Source organism: Schistocerca serialis, chromosome 3 (assembly GCF_023864345.2).
Source record: "Schistocerca serialis cubense isolate TAMUIC-IGC-003099 chromosome 3, iqSchSeri2.2, whole genome shotgun sequence".
NCBI lineage: Eukaryota > Metazoa > Arthropoda > Insecta > Orthoptera > Acrididae > Schistocerca > Schistocerca serialis.
Window position 1 is genome coordinate 411,626,264 of NC_064640.1, and position 24,684 is coordinate 411,650,947.

The 24,684-nt window shown below is 37.6% G+C and overlaps 1 protein-coding gene across 1 annotated transcript in view; it reads right to left on the reverse strand.

Annotated features, from left to right (window-relative positions):
• Window positions 1–660: 660 nt before the first annotated feature.
• LOC126470279 (DCN1-like protein 4) overlaps window positions 661–24,684 on the reverse strand; it is a 147,082-nt gene continuing 123,058 nt past the window's right edge. The window contains exons 6-7 of the mRNA XM_050098028.1: window positions 12,845–13,052; window positions 661–1,675 (exon numbers count right to left, since the gene is read on the reverse strand). Of these exons, the coding sequence (XP_049953985.1) occupies window positions 1,605–1,675; window positions 12,845–13,052 (279 nt within the window). The 3' untranslated portion in view covers window positions 661–1,604. The remainder of the gene's footprint in view (window positions 1,676–12,844; window positions 13,053–24,684) is intronic.

Here is a 24,684-nt window from a genome sequence, read left to right on the forward strand (position 1 = left end):
ACTTATGAACACTGTACTGGAAGTCTCAGTCTCTCTACATCAAAACAGATCAGCTGTTTGCAGACTAAGATATCAGCCTTACAATGCAGAATACTTACAACTGTTATCAAATAACAACATGTTACAAGTTATGAGGGAATCACAAAACTGATTGGATAAAAATACAAATTCATTGACCATTCATCTCAAAATTCATTTTTCCACTACAGTCACTGTAGATTATATACATGCACACTGACTTATGTGTGTTGTACACTCAGTCTGTAAGTAAAATAGGTAATAATTATGTTTTCTACAAAAAGAAAATTTTTGGAATGCAAGGTACTTAGCTTCTAATAATTCTGCTTTGTACAGTAAGAACAGGATAACTTCAAAACTTAATATTCTTTTTATACAGCACAACAAACTTAGTACATAAAAATGAAAAATTATTTGTGTACAAATTTTTGATCACATGTCTCTGTTACCAGAAAACGGCAGGATCAGTACAGTATATAGCATGTCTGAATATTACACATTACTGCGTAACACAACATTTGAATCTAATCTTTATTATGGTTCTACCCTGTCCAGCAGAATAAAATCCTGCTAGACTGGTATATAAAATGAAAAATGTAGAAATTATTTTGTAAAACGAGTTATTTTGGACTCATTTTCCTCTCTCTCTCTCTCTCTCTCTCTCTCTCTCTCTCTCTCTCTCTCTCTCTGCTCATGTTGGCACACAATTAGCTGAAAGTACTTTTTTCAGAGAAAACACACACACACACACACACACACACACACACACACACACACACACAAATTCCTACTACAGTTTCGGACACACAAAGTTTCAACCAATTTAATAAATCACACTTTAAATACTCCTACATACTTAAATAGTTCATATTATCTTCTTTGGTCAAATCTTCTCCTTACATTGTTCCATATTTCTCCACCTCATTTGTTAATGCTCTATTAAACAGCTAAACTAGCTGTAGTGACATGAAATGTTTTAAAAATATATTGATACCAAGGTCATTTTTCACCACTTTTTCCCGCTATTCACATGAATGTTTGATAACAAAACTTACTTGACTTTGAGCTGAGCAGTGGTTAGGAACTGAGTTCTTCACACAAATGTATTGTATATTACATAATTAGCTGCAGTATGAGTGGGGAAAAACAAGCAGTATCATCAGACAGAACAGAGTGAAATAGAATTTTGTCAATTTCTTGTCACAGAGCGTGTGCATACATTGTCTGACTCGATAATTTTCACTACACATATTCAACATCTCAAATTCTTTCTCCACGCCAAATAAACAATTGTACGTGATGAGCACCATGTAATTAGCAATATTTAAAAATAACGTATTGATTTAGGTACTTTACATGTATTTATGAATCGGACCTTAGAGCAACAATATATATCTCTGTTACTTTACAAATACGTGACTGTAAATTGTAAACGTTGATCTGTAACTTTTACATGAGGCTTAACAAAACTGTTACATTGTTTAGTGTGTGTGTTTGGTTTAAACATAACCAATCAGCAGTGCAGGGTATGAAGGTGAAAGCAAAGAAGTTTCCAACAGCAATGGAAATTCCTACACAGCTTACTTTCAGCTTCTGTAAGGCTGAGCCTGTCTCTCAGAAGTAAGCCACTCAACGAACTCGTCCAGCATCACCGGCCCTGCAGAAATTCATTTGTTAATGTACTTCCAACACAAATAGGTGTGCTGTTACTGCCCATGCGAAGACAATATGAAACTTCCTGGCAGATTAAAACTGTGTGCTGGACCGAGACTCGAACTCGGGACCTTTGCCTTTCGCGGGCAAGTGCTCTGCCAACTGAGCTACCCAAGCACGACTCACGCCCCATCCTCACAGCTTTACTTCTGCCAGTACCTCGTCTCCTACCTTTGGAAGTTTGGAAGGTAGGAGACGAGGTACTGGCAGAAGTAAAGCTGTGAGGACGGGGCGTGAATCGTACTTGGGTAGTTCAGTTGGCAGAGCACTTGCCTGCAAAACGCAAACGTCCCGAGTTCGAGCCTCGGTCCGGCACACAGTTTTAATCTGCCAGGAAGTTTCATATCAGCGCATACGCAGAGTGAAAATCTTATTCTAAAGACAATACGAATTTAAATAAATTTATAATGCATGTATTATGAAGTTTAAAACACCTGTAAGCAAGGTTGAATGAAGATTATACATCTCACAAGGCAACACTACTACATCCAACACCAAAATAATTTTTAGCATTTAACATCAAATAGCATTACTATAGTACAGATATTTTAGGTGAAGCATATCAAAATATTTTAATTTAAGTTATAAACAGCTGCTAGTCAAACACTAACTAGCAGTAGCTTACATATTTGAAAAAGAGTATTTAATATCATTAAAGAAATAATAATGTCAAAGTTAAATGGACAGTGGTCTACAGGGAAGATATTACTTAAGGACTAAAAGCAACACGCTATATACAGAAATCTGCCATATCAGAACTATGGCTTATACACAGTCTTCACTGATTAAAATGTTCTTCTTTGTATGCTATTTCCCACTATATTCAATTTTACCTACACTAAGAAAGGACTCTTCCCTTTGGAGAGAGAAAATTTTTAAAACAAGTTTCATGCTGTTGTGCAAACAGTTTGACAATTCATATTAAGGAAGCAGTATCAAACTTCTAGCTTTATCTCCCATATCTGCTAGTAAAATAACTGTTGGATGACAAAGAACAACAGTAGGGTGACAAAGAACAACAGTAGGGTGACAAAGAACAACAGTAGGGTGACAAAGAACAACAGTAGGGTGACAAAGAACAACAGTAGGGTGACAAAGAACAACAGTAGGGTGACAAAGAACAACAAGAGGGTGACAAAGAACAACAAGAGGGTGACAAAGAACAACAGTAGGGTGACAAAGAACAACAGTAGGGTGACAAAGAACAACAGTAGGGTGACAAAGAACAACAGTAGGGTGACAAAGAACAACAGTAGGGTGACAAAGAACAACAGTAGGGTGACAAAGAACAACAGTAGGGTGACAAAGTACAACAGTAGGGTGACAAAGTACAACAGTAGGGTGACAAAGTACAACAGTAGGGTGACAAAGTACAACAGTAGGGTGACAAAGTACAACAGAAGTATGACAATGGAAAGTATTGGTAACATAGCCAGTAAAGATGGCGGCGAGTTTACACGTAGTTTCAAATCGCTCGGTAATTTGTGATCGTATTTCGTCAGTGAAGTGTACCATATGCCATAAAATTGTGTTAAATGGATTAAGAATCTGTGCGTTCAATCATAAGTGGTGCCATACCCATTGTTTCTCACGATCGGAAGTTCTAAATAAGTGCAACTGCAGTATAGAGTGCAACAGGCGGGACAATGCCAGTGAAATGCACAGGGCAGGTTTGCAAGTGAATGTAGAGAGCGAACTTAGGAAAGAACTCGATTATATTATAAAATACGCAAAAACGCTTGAAAACTTGGTAATAAGTGTGAGAAATTCCTCAAAATCTAGCCTACAAGAGTTCTCAAATACCAGTCAAATAAGCAGCACACGACCAAAAACAAAAACAGCGGGACTTACTTTAAAACTAAGTAATAGGTTTAGTGTGCTTGAAAATAGCACAGAGGAGAAAGAACAATCAAATTGTACCATTATCCACACTGACAGTTCTGTGATCAATGCTAAATTGCGCTCACAAAGCAAAACAAATCGGCCTGCTATTTGTAAAAAAAACAAAAAACACACGTTGGAAAATAGACATGAAATCCTTATTCTAGCAGACAGCCATGGAAGAGGTGTAGCCGAAATTATGAGTTCTAAGAAAACAGGATTCAAGGTAACTGGCGTAATCAAACCAGGAGCGTCACTATGTGAAGTTTTAAATAGCTGTAATCAATCTATGACGAATGGCAGCACATGTGTGATAATTGGAGGCGCCAACGATGTATACCACAATGAAACTAGACATGCTACAACAGTTTTAAAGCAAGTAATTTGTAAAATGCCTGAAGTGAAATTTTTTGTTGTCAGTATCCCTCATAGGTATGATCTCATGGTAAACTCTTGCGTGAATACCGAGATTATTACCGCCAACAGAATTTTCGCTAAGATATGTCGAGGTTATCCTAATGCTACATACGTTGGGATAAATAGTGATTGCAGAGAGCATTTTACAGAGCATGGACTTCACAGAAACATGAAAGGGAAAGAAGCCATGAGTGCTGAAATATCGAATGCTATTAGACTCTAAAGTAGAATGAAACACTATTACACTGTCTGAAAACGGCCTTATTAAAGTATCAACATTAGTGGAAATAGGAAGAGCTGATGTCCCACAATCATTGGTAGCAAGAGAAGATTCTTTGACGTTAGAAGAAGTAAAAAAAATCTGAAGTGTCGTCCAGTACAGCAGCCACATCAGCCAAATTGTCAGTAGTGTCGAAATCATCAAAAACAGCTGAACAACAGAAGAAAAATCAACACCATCGGAGCATCATTTATCAGCTTCATACGCAGTTTCAACGTCCACAGTAACGTCAGTGCCAACTGTAGTTCAAGATTTAAACGAAAATACAGTTTCAGCAAAAGTTCCAGTATCAATTGGAACATCACTTACAAAACCAGACTCAGCATCAAAACTGGCAGCATCTCCAACATCCACTGAATCATCAGCTTCAGAAACACCTCCAGCATCCACTGAAACAGCAGCTACAACTACAGATACAACAAGTATGGTGACACGTCCAGGGGTAAGAAATACAAGGAGCAGGAAACGTGTAATTCTTAAGGATTTTTGGTACCCAGCCTCAGCAAGGAACAGCCGGTAACATTGGGAAACATGAGTACAAACTCCTCTCAATCTAATGTCGATAATTTAAAAATAATGAGCCTTAACATACAATGCATTAAAAATAAAATATGAGAACTTGAGATTGCAGCCAGTGAAGCTAGTATAGATTGTATTTGCATTCAAGAACATTGATGCATGAGTTATGAACTAGAAAATATTTGCATTTCTCCATACAAATTAGTAAGCCATTTTTGCAGGAAGGAAACAAGACATGGTGGTGTTTGCATTTATGTAAAACCTGGAGTAAAGGTTAAAAATATGACTAACTGAATCCTTGAATGAAGAAAAACATTTTGAGGCTGCAGCAATACAGTTGAATATGCAAAAGAGTAAATTAATAATAATGTCAGTGTACAGATCACCATGTGGTGACCCTGAAATTTTTAGAAATAAGTTAGAGGCATTGCTCAAAATATTACATCATAAAAAATCAACAATAATTATATGTGGAGATTTTAATGTCAACTTATTGACTGAAGGTGCATCCAAAGATAAATTCCTGAATGTTTTACATAGCTTCAATTTGTATCCACATATAACTAACCCTACAAGAATAACAAACTCTTCAAAAAGTCTCATAGATAATATCTTCACAAATATAGATGCCACAGATATAGATGTAATAAATGTTGACCTAGGAATATCTGATCACAATGCACTTATCCTTAAATTTTCCATAGCCCCTGTGACCAAAAATAGTTCATACCAAATGTACAAAAGAACCTTCTCCACAAATAGTTGCAGTCACTTCATAAATACACCAATCATGGGCAGAAGTACTGTTACAAACTAGCACAAACACTGCATATAATGTTTTTTCTTCCCTGTTTACGTTGAATTTTGAAATGTGTTTTCCTAAGAAACTTGTCAAAACAAACACATTTGGGCATACACATGCTAACTCCTGGGTCACAACAGGTATTAGAAATTCCTCCAGGACCATGAAAATGCTTAACTATAGACTGAAAAGTTGGACTGACCCCAAGTTTAAAGAATATGTAACAAATTACAAAAAAATATATAGAAAAGTAATTACAAAAGCAAAATTACTAAGCAATGATAAATTAATAAGAAAATCAGGCAATAAATCAAAAACTATTTGGGAAATTGTGAAAAGGGAAACAGGTAAGGGCCTCAAGGATCAGGAAATAGTACTAAAAAATAGTGAAAATATTGAATTAAAAGATGAAACTCTGGCAAATTACATTAATAATTACTTTTTAAGTGTACCAGTGTCATTAAGTAAAAACTTTACCAAACATGAGAAATTAACAGCCCCAAAAGTAGACAGTAGTATGTTGTTAACTCCCACAAATGATAATGAAATATTAAAGGTGATAAAGAGTCTAAAATCAAAAATGTCTGCGGGTGTGGATGAAGTGCCTGTGTCAATAATAAAAAAAGTTGCCAAACAAATTATAAAGCCCCTGGTACATATTGCCAATTTGTCTTTCAGTGAAGGTGTTTTTCCTGAGAGGTTGAAAATCTCTAAGGTTAGACCTCTGTTTAAAAAAGGAGATCCATACAAGGTAGAAAATTATAGACCAATATACCTTCTCCAATCATTTTCAAAAATTCTAGAGAAATTAATGAAAACCAGACTCATAAATTACTTAGATGCTCACAAACTTCTAAACTGCAATCAACATGGCTTTCGCTCGGGCCACAGCACAGAATCAGCTATCCATGCCTATACCAAAGAGATTGTCAGGAGTCTCGACACTAAAAAATGTGTAGTAGGAATTAACTTAGATTTATCTAAAGCTTTTGATACAGTAAACCACAAAATTCTGTTAAACAAGATGGAGGCAATAGGTGTAAGGGGAGTTGTGAAGCAGTGGTTTGAATCTTACCTTCAAGATAGAACTCAGGTAGTAGAAATCATCGCAGAACATAAAAATCAGAAAATCAAGTGGGTCTCAGATGCAAAGAAATTGGAAATAGGTGTCCCACAGGGCAGTGTTCTTGGTCCCTTATTATTCTTGCTTTATATAAATGACATAAAAAATCCTAATATTTCTACCAAAATAATGTTGTTCACAGATGACACTAGCATAATTATAAGTGATGATAAAAAATCATTAACTACCACAACTGATATAGTCCTGAAATATATTCAACATTGGTTTAATGCTAATGAGTTAACACTTAATCTAAGTAAAACAAATTATATACAGTATGGCAAAGCAACTCAAGATATGGACCTCCAGTTAAAACTAATGGATAAGAAGATAGAGAGTGTACAATCCACAAAGTTTTTGGGAATGCACATTGATCAAAACTTAAGCTGGAAAGACCATCTCAAGTACTTATCCCAAAGGCTCAATTCAGCATGTTTTGCATTGAGGATATTATCTAGAGTATGCAGCACAGACTGTACTAGACTAGTGTATTTTGCTTACTTTCAGTCCATCGTGTCTTACGGCATAGTGTTCTGGGGTAAAACTAAATCAAGCTTAACAGATATCTTCAAATTTCAGAAAAGAGCTATACGAATCGTAACACATAACTCTCCAAGAACTCATTGTAGGCCCCTTTTCAAAGAACTGCAAATACTCACAATACCATCACTGTATATTTTTAAAAGCATTCTGTGTACAAGAGCACATATGAAAAATCTACGTACAAATGAGGACTGCCATAATTATAATACTAGAACTTGTAAGAATTTGTATGTAGAAAGGGTAAGGACAACACAAACCCAAAAGCATGTAAGTTATTTTGGAATAAAAGTCTACAATGCTCTGCCAGTGTACATGAAGGCAATAATAGATGTAGTAAAATTTAAGACTGAGCTTAAAAATTACCTTTTAAGCAAAACTTTCTATGACGTAGATGAGTACTTTGATTGTGTGTAAATTTATTGCCAAAAATTTTAATTTATATGTCTAAATTTGTACTTTTAAAAAAATGCCTTGAAAGTGATATTCCATTATTATGTCTGTAGTACTTGTACTAGTATGATAACTTTGTTGTGACAATTCCTACATCATGTAAATGATATACAGGAAGATAATAAAATGAAATGAAATGAAATATCTCAAATACATGTGCAGTATGCAATGCAAAGGAATTTCTATATATTAGTCTTGGTGGTACAGTATTTCTATAGAAATGGACTAGCTAGAGGCAATGTGGCCACCTAAGGTGGAGGTCTGAGAATGGATGGCACCAGCAGATCAGTTTCAACATTCCTAAATACTTTCACTGCATCTAGGATCACTTTCAAGTAGGCAACAAGCGAAGTGGTGTGGTAGTTACGACACTGGGCAAGTCTTCTGAAAGAGTGTGGCTCATATACCACAATAAAAATGTTAGCTTCAATCTTACATTTTTCATAAAGGAGAATTATCTGCATGTACATATTATCAGATATTTGTGGCAATATTTAGCAAGTTCTGAACAAAATATCAATCTGATGCAAAGTCTGGTAACTAGTTATTACTGTTGAGGAATATATTATGGTACACTTCAGGAAAAGTAAAAAACATAATACCCTTTGACTATCAGGTTACCAAGTGATAACTAGTATCCATCTTTGTCAAATAATAGCCTAAAAATGTCTGGACACTGTATATAGAATTATCCATCAGCTCAGTTTTAAATAATGGAAATAGCAGGTGTCAATTTATTTGTAAGATACTGGGAAATTTCAAATTTTTTTATCAAGAGGAAAACAGACAGGATTTAACTACTACTCAATGATATCATCATTACAGATTGGGCACAAGTTCAGAAATAAATCAGCAATATTCTTTTCAAAGGACACTTTCTCAAATTTGCCTTAAGCAATTTAGATTTTCCATAAAATAAAAAGTCTTGATGGTGACATGAACCACCACACTTCCAAATAAAAGTCCAGTGTACTAATCACCACACCCCCTTCACTTTGTTTTATTGGTGAAAGATTGCTATGGAATACTGTTATGTATTTGGGACCCATTACATATGAAACTTATGGGGTCACTGAATGTACACAAAAGATTAGTCTTAATGTTCACAGGCTGTTTAGAGGAAAAACTGATGCCACACACCCTTATTCTACTAAAGGCTACATTTGGAATTTAAGCTAGGAGAGGTCCTCTTCACAAATATAAATACCCTCAGTTAAAAGTGCAGTATATTAAAATATCTATAAGACTAACTCCTGAACAGAGTACCAGTTCCCCACTCTGTTCGGGCTCAGTTATAAATATATAAACTTGAAGAAAATTTTGGCCAATGTTGGTTTAGAAGGTGGCATACCTTTTGGGGGGAAAAAGTGTGTACCATAGAATGTACAAGCTTGAGACCACAGAACATGAGCAAATTCAATACAATGAGATTGCCGCTTACACACTTACAGCCAACTTCACAATTAACAACATAAATAAGACATTCTGATGTGGAATATACTTTAGCTGTCTGCAAAAAAAACACACACACACACACACACACACACACACACACACACACACACACACACACACACACACACACACACACACCTTATCGGAAGCAAGAGGCCAGCAGACAGCTATTCATTGTGCTTGAAATGTTTGCACTTGCTTCTGAATGTGATAGCAGAAAATGATTGACATATTACAGATTAGTACCAACAATATTATGCACCAGTTGTAAAAAATGTGTGATTTATTTACCACAACATATCTCAGTATTAGATTACCCCACCATCAAGTTCTACAAAACAAGGAAGCATCATTACCTACTGTTACTGCACATACTAAAGCACATGTAAATTTATCTATATTGCTCTGTAGTATAACATACCTTAAATTTAATATGCCACTAGGGAAGATGAAAAGTAAAAATTGAGCAGCAACCATGCACTAAAAAACACACAAAAACTCCTCATTGTACATCTCAGATGGGTGCGTAACACTAGCACAAAGCTCAGTTATTAACTACAGTCAACTGCGCACACCTACTGAAGATTGCACTACGATGATGTATATGTATCACAGCTCCTAACAATGCTGCTGTCTACAGTGAAATCTATCAAAAGTTTATGCATCAAATCATAACAAATCCTAAAAACTAATCTTTCACCTCTGTTCTAATGTTTGCATCCATTGTGAATAACCAACAGGAAACATTACCACTTAACGACAACTAAGAAGATTAGGTTGATGGCTGATTCTCACAAGAACATCACTAAAGTGGGCCCATAAATGCCTTAGGACACTCCTGTCTTTTCATTCAACACATTGATGCATTCCTCCTTTAAAGTGCAAAACTATCTATTTCATCTAAATTTGACAGCAATCAACCATGTTCTTTATTTGCAATACTTTGAAGCTGCCTGTGCTGCTTCTCCTTAATGGTCATTAAGTTTTAATGTTTCCTGTTGGTTATTCTCAATGTATGCTAATAATGCAACATAGGTGCAACATTGGTTTTTGGGGGTTTGCAATGACCTGACACATACATTTTAAAGTAGACAGTAGCATCAATGGGGGCTGTGATATATATGTAACATGGTAGTACAATCTTAGGCAGGCGAGGGCAGTTGGCTTTAGTTAATAAATGAGCTTTGTGCTAGTGTTACGTGCTAAGGAAAAGTTCTCATGTATTTCACAATGCACAGTTGTTGCTTGCCTTTTACATTTGACATTACCTAATGGTACATTAACTGTGTATGTAATACTAAAGGGTAATATAGATTGATTTATATGTGTGTGTCCATATGTGTACTAATATGAAGAAATGATTTGTGTTTGTTTTATACAACTTGATGATGGGATAATGTAGTGCAGAAACATGATGTGATACATAAATCACACATTTTCAGCAACTAACATTTAGTATTCTCAGTACTGATTCATGATGCTGTTGTACCATGACTTCACAAGATATAATGGAATTGGTTTACCACTTGCTCTCAATACCCTTAACACATTAGGAAACAGTTATAGAATGGGCTACTACTAAGAATATGAGGATCACAAACTTTCTGTGTGAAACTGGCACTGTCTGAGAATGAGACCAACAGCAGAAAAGATCTACATTTTTACAGAATATGTGTGCTTCCTAAAGAGTGCAACATTTATAGAAGTAAAATACAGGAGATGGCAAAAGTCTCTAAAAACAAATTCAGTGTCAACAGAGAAGACTGTTATAGTCTTCCAGCTTTATGGCTTCCACCTATCAACATTTTAAGTTTAGGCAAATGGGTAAGAGAAACATCCCTGTAACATTGGAATGCTATTCTACTTGACACTGACATGCTGATTAAATATCCGGGCATAACATTGTAAACGAACATGAAATTGAATGAGTACACAAGGTAAGGGGTAGCGAAGATGAATAAACAACTACAGTTCGTCGAGATTATTTGATGCACCTACAAAGTGGCCGCGTGTGGAACTGCTTGCGTAATTGATTTTTGACTACTGCTCTAGTGTCAGATTCTTACCAGGTCGGATTACCAGAATGCATCAAAGCAATTTGGAAGTATGCTATCAGATTTCTCACCAGTCAGTACAATAAGTACAAGAGTGCTACAGAAATACTTTGCAAGTTTGAATACAAATTGCTGGAGGGAAGATGGTCATTTCACAAAAGGCTGCTGAACTTTTTACAGGATGAATTTTCACTCTGCAGAGGAGTGAATACAGTTTGGGAGCTTCCTGGCAGATTAAACTGCATGATGGACAAAGACTTGACCTGGAACCTTTGCTTGTAATGCAGGCAAGGTTCTTGGTTCAAACCTCAGTCCAGACAGTTAAAACCATCATCAAGCAATTTGACAAACTGCATAACAATTCTACTTCTTCCAATATCCATCTTGCACAAGGTCTGTATAGAGAAAATAAGCAAGACTAGGGCTCACCAAAAGGTAAACAAGCAATCACTTTCCTCTCACTCCTTTTGCTTGAGGAACAGGAAAGGGAATGATCAGCAATGGTACTTTGTACCTCAACCACACACTGTACAGAAACATGCATGCATGAACATATGTAGATATCTGCCACTGTAGTCAAATAAATGTTAAATTTTTTCCCTTTGCGAAAGTAGTTTGCGATAAAGAACCAACAGTTAGAATATTTCAGACAGTACATAATCTCTAATGAGCAATGTGTATGATGCATGTGTTTGTAAACTACTTATATTTGTTGTCAAACAAAAGTTGGATATTTTGACACTACCTTGAAAAACCAAATGCATTCATATGTGACATGACCACAGTTGATGTTAGCTGTGTTTAAGTACCTGCCCAGTTGTCAAAGATGGAGCATTACTCATTACAGGAACTTGCAGACATACATTTAGTGTATGGCACAGAAGGACAGTGTTTGGAAAGTGTAACAAATGTACAGAAGATCCACAACAGCTTTCACCGTAAGAGGAAGATAACTATCACCATGGATAAAATGTTGCAAAGAAGCCATAGAGAGGCGGCTGATATTCTTGACAAAGAAGAGTTTGCACAGTAGAATCTGATACATGAAGTTGAATCATGAGGAAGACATTTCATCAATAAGCCACCCATCCACATGGCAAAATCACTTTGAGCAATTGCTATAAGTTGGCACTGTTGACATATTGGGAAAGTTGTTTATTTGAATAAAAAAAATTTACGTATTAGTCTCCAAACATTAGTTCAGGGACATAGTACAGTGCCTCTCGGAACTTTCAGTTGTGTAACATAGCACATTATATAAAAGAAAGACTGTTGAAAATATTTTTATATCCCAAATTATGGCTGTAAGATACTTTGCATCACGGCTAAGATTTGTCAAACAACTGATACACAAAAAAGTGTTATGAGCACCGATTCATATAGAACAAAAGAATTTGGCTAGTAAGAACAACAAAATAAAGTCAGGAGAAACATGCAACTTATGGTCAGGGAAAACAATCACTGTAGCAATGGTGACTATGTTTCCATTTCTAAGCATTATTTTTTCAACTTTTATAAAACTGTTTAATGACAGAAAAATAAATCACTCATTGGATCATTAAAGACTACAATAAAACAAACATACTTACAAGCACCGTCAACATCGTAATTAGACAGATCATTCACTATAGTACGCGAGAATTCAAAAATATTGCACCATTGGTCTTTATTAATAACTTTGTATTTTGAGCTTTCTAGGAAAGAGTTGAACTGACTGAAGAGAGACCATTGTTTTCCCAGCAACAACTTCAACATGGCCTTTGCAGTCTCAATGTCCATGCTGCGTTGCTCCTTGTCCTGATGGAAGGGAACGAAGTCATAGTAGAAACTCAAAATACATGAAATGATCAATTTGCTCATTATATCAACACAGCAAAAGTTTGTAAAACCATCAATTTAACATTCAATTCTTTTGTATCTTACTTATAACTACTGCCTAAATCCTAAATACAAATAGGAAAGCCTGAAACACTGCACCTCTGGAAAGTCTAACACTTCATTTCTGCAACACTTGAGTATCAACAGTATTCCTCTTACCACCAAGAGACATGCCAAGTTCCATATGTACATACTCTACCATATCGAAACCCACCACCACCACCACCACCACCACCACCACCACCACCACCACCACCACCACCACCACCGATCTGGTCTCTTTCCACAACATTCATCTGATTATACAAACTACCACTTTCCCCTCATTTTTCATAAATTAACTATTTTTTAGTTTGCTAAAAACTATAATCAACTTCAAAAAGTTTGAGGAAATTTTTAATTTTTACCACAGGTTTTTCTGCTGCCTTAATAGAAATCTTGTTTTGTTTAAATGCTTCAGTTCTTACAGGGCATTAGTAATTTCTCAGCTCAACTGATAATAAGCTAATCAGCAGGCTTTGTTTAAAGTTATTTGTTCGCTGTCCTGTAGTCCATTGCACCAGCCAAGATGCAGCCCCACTATGAATGCTGTTCTCAAATACTGGGTAAGTTGCTTGATATTCATAAGCACCTAGAGATAACCATGACTAGTGTCAAACAACTGGCACCTGCTGCGAATTCGTGTGTTGGAAGAGCTCCCAAGAGTCATGTACCTGTGGTACTGGTACCAAAGTTACCTCAAGTACTATCCTACCCTATGGATCATATTGCCTCTGCAGAAAGTAGGAGATCTGTCATTACTCCTCCACTTGACTGCGGGTGGCATTTCAATGGTAGATCTAGGCAACATATACAGGGTGGAGAGCGACCAGGGAGGATTCAGGGTGTTATACCAACACCCTTAATCAAAAAATCTGAGGTGCTGTCTTTCACTCAAACAGAGTCAGTGGGACTCACTTCACCTGTTTTGGGTAAACCTGTTTTGTTCAGTGTCAAGAGGAAGCAAACGCAAAACGGTAAGAGTCTACTAATTGTCGGCAGGGACATGACAATAAGGGACAGGAAAGAACATGAGGTGTATAGCAGCCTATGAGGGAACAAAATGCAAGCAAATCCAGATTGCGGTGCATGATGGAACAAATGACACCTGTCATCTGAGCTCTGAGGGTGTACTGGAGATCATTCCAGCAACTGGCAGAGAAGGTTGAGGAGACCACTGTTGTCCAGGAGTTTCAATGAAGCTCACGATTTGTAATATTGTCCCTAAAACTGATTGTGACCCCTTGGTTCTGAGATGAATGAAAGGATTGAACCAGATACTTTGGAGGTCTGAACTTCACTAATTCCCACTATATCTAACTTTAACCTATCCATTTCCCTTTTTAAATTTTCTAACCCACCTGCCCGATTAAGGGATATGACATTCCACACTCCGATCCGTAGAAAGCCAGTTTTCTTTCTCCTGATAACGACGCCCTCTTCAGTAGTCTCCACCCGGAGATCCGAATGGGGGACTATTTCACCTCTGGAATATTTTACCCAAGAGCACGCCATCACTTAACCATACAGTAAAGCTGCAGGCCCTCGGGAAAAATTACGGCTGCAGTTTCCGCTTGCTTTCAGTCGTTCGCAGTGCCAGCACAGCAAGGCCATTTTGTTTAGTGTTACAAGGCCAGATCAGTCAATAATCCAGACTGTTGCCCTGCAACTACTGAAAAGGCTGCTGCCCCTCTTCAGGAACCACACGTTTGTCTAGCCTCTCAACAGATACCCCTCCGTTGTGGTTGCACCTACGGTACGGCCATCTGTATCGCTTAGATATAGCGGAAATTAGTGAAGTTCGGTGGCAGGAAGAACAAGACTTTTGGTCAGATGAATACAGGGTTATAAATACAAAATCAAATAGGGGTAATGCAGAAGTAGGTTTAATAATGAATAAGAAAATAGGAGTGCGGGTAAGCTACTACAAACAGCATAGTGAACGCATTATTGTGGTCAAGATAGACACGAAGCCCACGCCTACTACAGTGGTACAAGTTTATATGCCAACTAGCTCTGCAGATGATGAGGAAATTGATGAAATGTATGACAAAATAAAAGAAATTATTCAGGTAGTGAAGGGAGATGAAAATTTAATAGTCATGGGTAACTGGAATTCGAGAGTAGGAAAAGGGAGAGAAGGAAACATAGTAGGTGAATATGGATTGGTGGTAAGAAATGAAAGAGGAAGCCATCTGGTAGAAGTTTGCACAGAGCCTAACTTCATCATAGCTAACACTTGGTTCAAGAATCATGAAAGAAGGTTGTATACATGGAAGAAGCCTGGAGATACTAGGAGGTATCAGATACTTTATATAATGGTAAGACAAAGATTTAGAAACCAGGTTTTAAATTGTAAGACATTTCCAGGGGCAGATGTGGACTATGACCACATTCTATTGGTTATGAACTATAGATTAAAACTGAAGAAACTGCAAAAAGGTGGGAATTTGAGGAGATGGGACCTGGATAAACTGACTAAACCAGAGGTTGTACAGAGTTTCAGGGAGAGCACGAGGAAACAATTGACAGGAATGGGGGAAAGAAATACAGTAGAAGAATAAATTGGTAGCTCTGAAGGATGAAGTAGTGAAGGCAGCAGAGGATCAAGCAGGTAAAAAGACGAGGGCTAGTAGAAATCCTTGGGTAACAGAAGAAATATTGAATTTAATTGATGAAAGGAGAAAATATAAAAACGCAGTAAATGAAGCAGGCAAAAAGGAATACAAACGTCTCAAAAATGAGATCGACAGGAAATGCAAAATGGCTAAGCAGGGATGGCTAGAGGTCAAATGTAAGGATGTAGAGGCTTATCTCACTAGGGGTAAAATAGATATTGCCTACATGAAAATTAAAGAGACCTTTGGAGAAAAGAGAACCACTTGTATGAATATCAAGAGCTCAGATGGAAACCCAGTTCTAAACAAAGAAGGGAAAGCAGAAGAGTGGAGGGAGTATATAGAGGGTCTATACAAGGGTGATGTACTTGAGGACAATATTATGGAAATGGAAGAGAATGTAGATGAAGATGAAATGGGAGATACATTACTGTGTGAAGAGTTTGGCAGAGCACTGAAAGACGTGAGTTGAAACAAGGCCCCGGGAGTAGACAACATTCCATTAGAACTACTGACAGCCTTGGGAGAGCCAGTCCTGGCTAAAATTTACAGACGCGCGAAATTTGGCACGGACTTCAATGCGAGATGCCTTTAATAGGTTCCACAACGAAACATTGTCTCGAAATTTGGTAGAAAATACGAAGAAATTCAGGTCGTACGTAAAGTACACAAGCGGCAAGACACAGTCAATACCTTCGCTGTGCAGTGCCGATGGTACTGTTACCGACGACTGTGCCGCTAAAGTGGAGTTATTGAACGCAGTTTTCCGAAATTCCTTCACCAGGGAAGATGAATGGAATATTCCAGAATTTGAAACACGAACAGCTGCTACCATGAGTTTCTTAGAAGTAGATACCTTTGGGGTTGCGAAGCAACTCAAATCGCTTGATACGGGCAAGTCTTCAGGTCCAGATTGTATACCGATTAGGTTCCTTTCAGATTACGCTGATACAATAGCTCCCTACTTAGCAATCATTTACAACCACTCGCTCACCGATAGATCTGTACCTACAGATTGGAAAATTGTGCAGGTCGCACCAGTGTTTAAGAAGGGTAGTAGGAGTAATCCATCTAACTACAGACCTGTATCATTGACGTCGGTTTGCAGTAGGGTTTTGGAGCATATACTGTATTCAAACATTATGAATCACCTCGAAGGGAACAATCTATTGATACGTAATCAGCATGGTTTCAGAAAACATCATTCTTGTGCAACGCAGCTAGCTCTTTATTCGCACGAAGTAATGGCCATTATCGACAGGGGATCTCAAGTTGATTCCGTATTTCTAGATTTCCGGAAATCTTTTGACACCATTCCTCACAAGCGACTTCTAATCAAGTTGCGGGCCGGGCCTATGGGGTATTGTCTTAGTTGTGCGAATGGATTCTTGATTTTCTGTCAGGAAGGTCACAGTTCGTAGTAATAGACGGCAGATCATCGAGTAAAACTGAAGTGATATCAGGTGTTCCCCAGGGAAGCGTCCTGGGACCTCTGCTGTTCCTGATCTATATAAATGACCTGGGTGACAATCTGAGGAGTTCGCAGATGATGCTGTAATTTACCGTCTAGTAAGGTCATCCGAAGACCAGTATCAGTTGCAAAGCGATTTAGAAAAGATTGCTATATGGTGTGGCAGGTGGCAGTTGACACTAAATAACAAAAAGTGTGACGTGATCCACATGAGTTCCAAAAGAAATCCGTTGGAATTCGATTACTCGATAAATAGTACAATTCTCAAGGCTGTCAATTCAACTAAGTACCTGGGTGTTAAAATTACGAACAACTTCAGTTGAAAAGACCACACAGATAATATTGTGGGGAAGGCGAGCCAAAGGTTGCATTTCATTGGCAGGACACTCAGAAGATGCAACAAGTCCACTAAAGAGACAGCTTACACTACACTCGTTCGTCCTCTGTTAGAATATTGCTGCGCGGTGTGGGATCCTTACCAGGTGGGATTGACGGAGGACATCGAAAGGGTGCAAAAAAGGGCAGCTTGTTTTGTATTATCACGTAGTAGGGGAGAGCGTGTGGCAGATATGATACGTGAATTGGGATGGAAGTCATTAAAGCAAAGACGTTTTTCGTCGCGGCGAGATCTACTTACGAAATTTCAGTCACCAACGTTCTCTTCCGAATGCGAAAATATTTTGTTGAGCCCAACCTACATAGGTAGGAATGATCATCAAAATAAAATAAGAGAAATCAGAGCTCGAACAGAAAGGTTTAGGTGTTCATTTTTCCCGCACGCTGTTCAGGAGTGGAATGGTAGAGAGAGAGTACGATTGTGGTTTGATGAACCCTCTGCCAAGCACTTAAATGTGAATTGCAGAGTAGTCATGTAGAACTCTACCATCTGGTGAGCAAGATGTACGAGACAGGTGAAATACCCTCAGACTTCAAGAAGAATATAATAATTCCAATCCCAAAGAAAGCAGGTGTTGATAGGTGTGAAAATTACCGAACTATCAGCTTAATAAGTCACAGCTGCAAAACACTAACGGGAATTCTTTACAGACGAATGGAAAAACTGATTGAAGCCGACCTCGGGGAAGATCAGTTTGAATTCCGTAGAAATGTTGGAACACGTGAGGCAATACTGACCTTACGACTTATCTCAGAAGAAAGATTAAGAAAAGGCAAACCTACATTTGTAGCATTTGTAGACTTAGAGAAAGCTTTGGACAATGTTGACTGGAATACTCTGTTTCAAATTTTGAAGGTGGCAGGGGTAAAATACAAGGAGTAAAAGGCTATTTACAATTTGTACAGAAACCAGATGGCCGTTATAAGAGTCGAGGGGCATGAAAGGGAAGCAGTGGTTGGGAAGGGAGTGAGACAGGTTTGTAGCCTCTCCCAGATGTTATTCAATCTGTGTATTGAGCAAGCAGTAAAGGAAACAAAAGAAAAATTCGGAGTAGGTACTAAAATCCATGGAGAAGAAATAAAAACTTTGAGGTTCGCCGATGACATTGTAATTCTGTCAGAGACCGCAAAGGACCTGGAAGAGCAGTTGAATGGAATGGACAGTGTCTTGAAACGAGGATATAAGATGAACATCAACAAAAGCAAAATGAGGATAATGGAATGTAGTCAAATTAAATCGGGTGATGATGAGGGACTTAGATTAGGAAATGAGACACTCAAAGTAGTAAAGGAGTTTTGCTATTTGGGGAGCAAAATAACTGATGATGGTCGAAGTAGAGAAGATATAAAATGTAGACTGGCAATGGCAAGGGAAGCGTTTCTGAAGAAGAGAAATTTGTTAACATCGAGTATAGGTTTAAGTATTTCTGAAAGTATTTGTATGGAGTGTAGCCATGTATGGAAGTGAAACATGGACGATAAATAGTTTGGACAAGAAGAGAATAGAAGCTGTCGAAATGTGGTACTACAGAAGAATGCTGAAGATTAGATGGGTAGATCACATAACTAATGAGGAGGTATTGAACAGAATTGGTGAGAAGAGGAGTTTGTGGCACGACTTGACAAGAAAAAGGGACCGGTTGGTAGGAAATGTTCTGAGGCATCAAGGGATCACAAATTTAGCATTGGAGGGCAGCGTGCAGGGTAAAAATCGTAGAGGGAGACCAAGAGATGAATACACTAAGCAGATTCAGAAGGATGTAGGTTGCAGTAAGTACTGGGAGATGAAGCAGCTTGCACAGGATAGGGTAGCATGGAGAGCTGCATCAAACCAGTCTCAGGACTGAAGACCACCACAACAACAACAACAACAACAACAACTCTGGAGGTTCCATGACAAACTAGGCTGATACTTCTTGGACTTGGGTCCTAGTGCTGAGGACTGTAGGGACCCTCTAAATGGGTCATGTATACAATACACATCACATTAGAGGCTGCTAACCAGGTATCTGATTGTGTGTGGGGGTGCAAACTTTTTTTTTTTTTTTTTTTTTTTTTTTTTTTTATTAGATGACTCTCCATCCAATTTAGATGATAGCTGTAAGAAACCCAGAAGTACACTACGTACAGAAAGCTGGTCTAAACCTGAATTGATGGCCAGATTTTATGAGGAAATCTAAGTGTATATCGAAAGGACAGGCTAACGAGAAATGGAGGTGGTTTGTTTGTCACAGTAAATTCAAATCCATCGAGGTAGAAACTGAAGTTGCATGCGAGAGTGTTTGAGCGAGATTCGATACCGAGGTGAGCATAATATTGTAATTGGATCCTATCATCCACCATGAGCCTGACGTGGTTATGGCAACAATAATTACCAAAGTACAAAAGACAACTAAAACAATCATAAAGGCATGTGTGTGCAGTAAACTACATAAAAAATCAACAATTTCATATTTCAACGAAGAACTTTAAACTTTCAGCAAAGGGCAGGAGCATGTAGAGGAACTATGGCTCAAGTTTAAAAGAATAGTTGAGCACACATTGAATAAATATGTACCCAATAGAACAGTTCATACTTGAAGAGACCCTCCATTGTATACAGTCATAAAGAAACTTCTAAATAAACAGGAACTACAGCAAAACAGGTGTAAAACAAAGCATAAGACTATAGCTGCAGAGATGCTGAAAGGAACACATTTGGCTGTCAAGACAGCAATGCATAAAGCCTTCCAAGACTATCACAACAGAACATTGTCAAATGGTCTTTCACAACACCCACATAAATTCTGGTCTTATGTAATGGCTGTTAGTGGCATGAAAGATGGAGTCCAGTCCCTAGTGAACGAGACAGGAAATGAAACTGAGGCTAGCAAAGCAAAAGCTAAAATTATATGTACATAGACTGAAGCTGCCAGTGAAAATTTGTACGTAGGCTGGGAATCGAACCCAGGTCTCCTGCTTTGATTCCTGACCTTGGTACAAATTTACACTTGCCACTTCAGTCTGTATAGAGAAAATCATATCCATACTAGACCAGTAAAGTCTCTGAAATTATGTCCCTTAATTTGTAAAAGCTGAAATGCTTAACTCCATTTTCAAATGGTTCTTTATAGAGGAAAACCCAGGAGAACTGTTCCAATTTAATCTTTGTACCACTGAAAAGATGAGTGAAAAGTATTAGTGTCAGTGGTGTTGAAAACAGCTTAAACTGTAAAATTGAACGTATCTCCACGGCCCGATGGAATCTGTATCAAATTCTATACTAAATTTGTAGCTGAATTAGCACCTCCCATAACTATAATGTGTTATAGATCCCTTGAACAAAAGACTGTGGCCAGTACTTGAAAGAAAGCACAGGTAACACATGTCTACAAGAAGGGTAGTGGAAGTGATCTGCACAACTACTGTCCAATATCCTTGACATCAATGTCTTGTAGAATGTGAGTGTATGTTCTAAGCTCAAACATAATGAGATATCTCTAACAGAATGACCTCTTCCATGACAACCAGCATGGATTCTGGAAACATTGATGATGTGAAACCAAACTTGTACTTTTCTCACATGACATACTGAAAGCTGTCAATCAAGGCAGTCATGAAGATGCAGTATTTCTTGATTTCTGAAAAGCATTTCACTCAGTACCACACTTACGTTTACTGTCGAAAGTACGACCATATCAAGTATCTCAAGAGAAATTTGTGACTGGGTTGACGACTTTTTGCTAGGGAGGATGCAGCATGTTGTGTTTGATGGAGACTTATTAGATGTATAAGTAACTTGGGGTGTGCCCCAGGGAAGTGTATTGTGACCCTTGCTGTTCATGTTGTATATTAATGACCTTGCGGACAATATTAATAGTAACCTCAGAATTTTTGCAGTTGCAGTTATCTATAATGAAGTATTGTCTGAAAGAACCTGCATAAATACTCAGTCAGATCTCCATAAGATTTCAAAGTGCTGCAAAGACTGGCAGCTTGCTTTAAATGTTCAGAAATGTAAAATTGTGCACTTCGTGAAATGAGAAAACGTAGTATTGTATGACTACAGTATTAATGTGTGTCAGCTGGAATAAGCAAACTCTGACAAATATCGAATTTATCTGAGTATAAGATGACCCTCAATATAAGATGACTTTTTTTTAAAGAGTCTTCTTGAGACAAATTTATTTTTAACATATTATGACTAAGCAAAGGTACAAACTGTTTTACTGACATCAAATATCTGCCTAAAACATTAGTATTATATCTATTTTTTAGTCTATTTATTGATTGTCCAAATTTGATAATACAAGAAGAAATAAAAGAAAAGAAATGGTTTACATTAATTTTTATCTTCACTACCTACTTTGCTTACTAAGCCTGTCGTCTGTGGTAGCGGTATTTTTAATCACCACCCACAGTAACGAAATTTATATCTTCACTGTCAAATAGTACACTATTTCTTCTGAATACGTGCATTATCTGAGGTAGTGGTCAAGGTGGAATGTGAGAAGGCAGCTGCTTTCTGCCGAATACATAACTGTTTTCGCTTCTATACTGACATGAGACTGTTACACTGTTTCTTGCTCCCAAATATATCATCTGCCCACCACTCTCTAATTGGATGTGCAGAACTAGCAGCTGACATCCATCTCCCCATTTTGTTCCTGTTACACCTCACAATAAGTGATGACAACATTGTTGCAGGAAACACACAAGTGTGCCACTGGCTCCTATCTAGACTTTCACTGTCTCCTGTAGAAATGTACACCATTGTTATTTATTTGTTCAATTATAATGTCAGTTAAAATGGCTTCACGCAAACTGCAGCGGTATAGGTTCCCATGGTTGGCAGCACAGTGGAATTTGCTGCCTGTTCACTACTGCCCTCCCTGCTCCCATCCTAGTTCTCAGCCAAGCTGGTACCACTGTTCGCACTCCAACTTTTCCATAATACTGTTCTGAGCAACTGTGAAACATGGACTGCAGTATCTTCTAGGGTGTAGGTCATAGGTAACACCACCAACTTACACAAAAATACAAGATCGCGATCATGATTCTGTAAAATTCTCATACTTTCGCTTGTTCTGTGATCTAGTGGCATCTGTTGCTACTATCTGTACAATTATTCTTGCGATAACAATTATACGTATTTTAATATGACTTATTTTGTTTTTTAGACATTTCATTCACAATCAATTTTCTTTCTTGTCTTACCTGAATGTCACTACCTTGTTCTAAAGCTGATTAAAAGGTGATAATGTTTTTACCTAGCATTCTAATATGTGAAAAGCAACTGAGTTTCTCATTTGCAACCCACTTCATAAATCATTACAATATCTCATAATCAAATAAAATAATCACTTGCATTCAGAATCAAATAATATTTTTTGAAGGGCAATATGTTTGCTTTTCAATGTTAGCGATATGTAACAAGCACCATTAATGCTTGTACACTGTAGCCATACATGCACGAGAATTTTTATTGCAAAGCTGTTCAAATACAACAAAAGTCTGTAAGATAATAACATTAAATTCTGTCAAATTTTAAGCAGAGCAATAGATTGTTGTGATGACTACTTCATGGTTTCTCGCACATCTCTTGCATTAATGTCATTCAAGTCAAATTTCAAGTGACTGTTCGAGCAAGGTTGATATAGTATCAAGTGCTTTGGCGTATCAAGAAATTTCAAACCTGTTTGAGTACAAGCACAGTTTGTACTACCTATCCTGCTGAATGCATCAAAATATATCTGCACGTGGCCTCAATAGTCCAAGCTTCTCAAGTAAATTTAAGATGACACCTATATGATGTAAACATTCTAAAATGTAGAAACATTGGCCTCAGCAGCAATAGTTTAATACGTGAATACAAGATGATCCCATAGTTTTCAAATGGTGAATCTGGGGAAAAAAATTCATCTCATAATCGAGTAAATACAGTACCTGAGTGTAACAATTTGTAGGGATATGAAATGGAACTATCACATAGGCTCAGTTGTGGGTGAAGCAGGTGGTAGACTCCAGTTAATTGATAGAATACTGGAAAGGTGCACACAGTCTACCAAGGAGATGGCTTATAAATCATTCATGTGACTCATTCTAGAATATTGGTCACGTGTGTGGGACCCATACCAAACAGGACTAACAGGAGGTACTGAACAGATGCAGAGGGGGCTTTCAAAAAATCGTTCTTCCTGCACTCCAGATGTGAATGCAATGGAAAGAAACCCTAATAACTGGTACAATAGATCATACCGTCTGCCATGTAGTTCACAGTGGTTTACAGGGTAAAGATGTAAATGTAGATGTAGATATACAGACGTGTAACAAAAAATTTTCTGCCAAATGGAGTGGACTTTATTTGTTAAGAACACATCTAATTAACCTTGCCACTTGCAATGCCATTCCAAAAACAAAGGCCTAACACATAGGGCATAACAAAATTTATTCATTCAGTTGAATATAGGCATACATAACCTGAAAATTACAACATAATATTCCTACACACAGTACTGGTCCAATTTCAGTGCTGCTGACTTAGTGATAAATGAACTGCAAGCAGGAGAGAGACTACCAAATGTTGGGCATGAAGATTAACTTCTTTGTGTCTCTAATACCTAGTTTGTTGGACAACTGCAATTCCAGAGACAGCGGTAAGCTCTGCAGATGTAATGGAATTTTTTCATGCTGTCAAGAATGCACAACTGGATGAGTTGTTTGCCCTTAGTTGACCTCATAATAGCCTATAACCAACATTTCAAATGCCCTAAAACTCTCTCCAGTCTCAAGGTAGCACATTGCAGGACATTAAATGCTGAGAATGTTGTCTATTCAACCTGCTTTAGTGTGGAAAGACTGGATCCAAATTGAGATCTTGTGGCGTCTCATATTGAACTCTGCTGAGAAGCTCTTGGTTAATAAAGTGAAACAACATTGTATGTCTAATGCGTTTCTTTTCATCATCTTCAAATTACACGCCTTTACTGAGCAGTGAGTTCGCGTTTCCTAGAAAGACCACTCAGTTCTCATTTGTAGGCTACTTTTT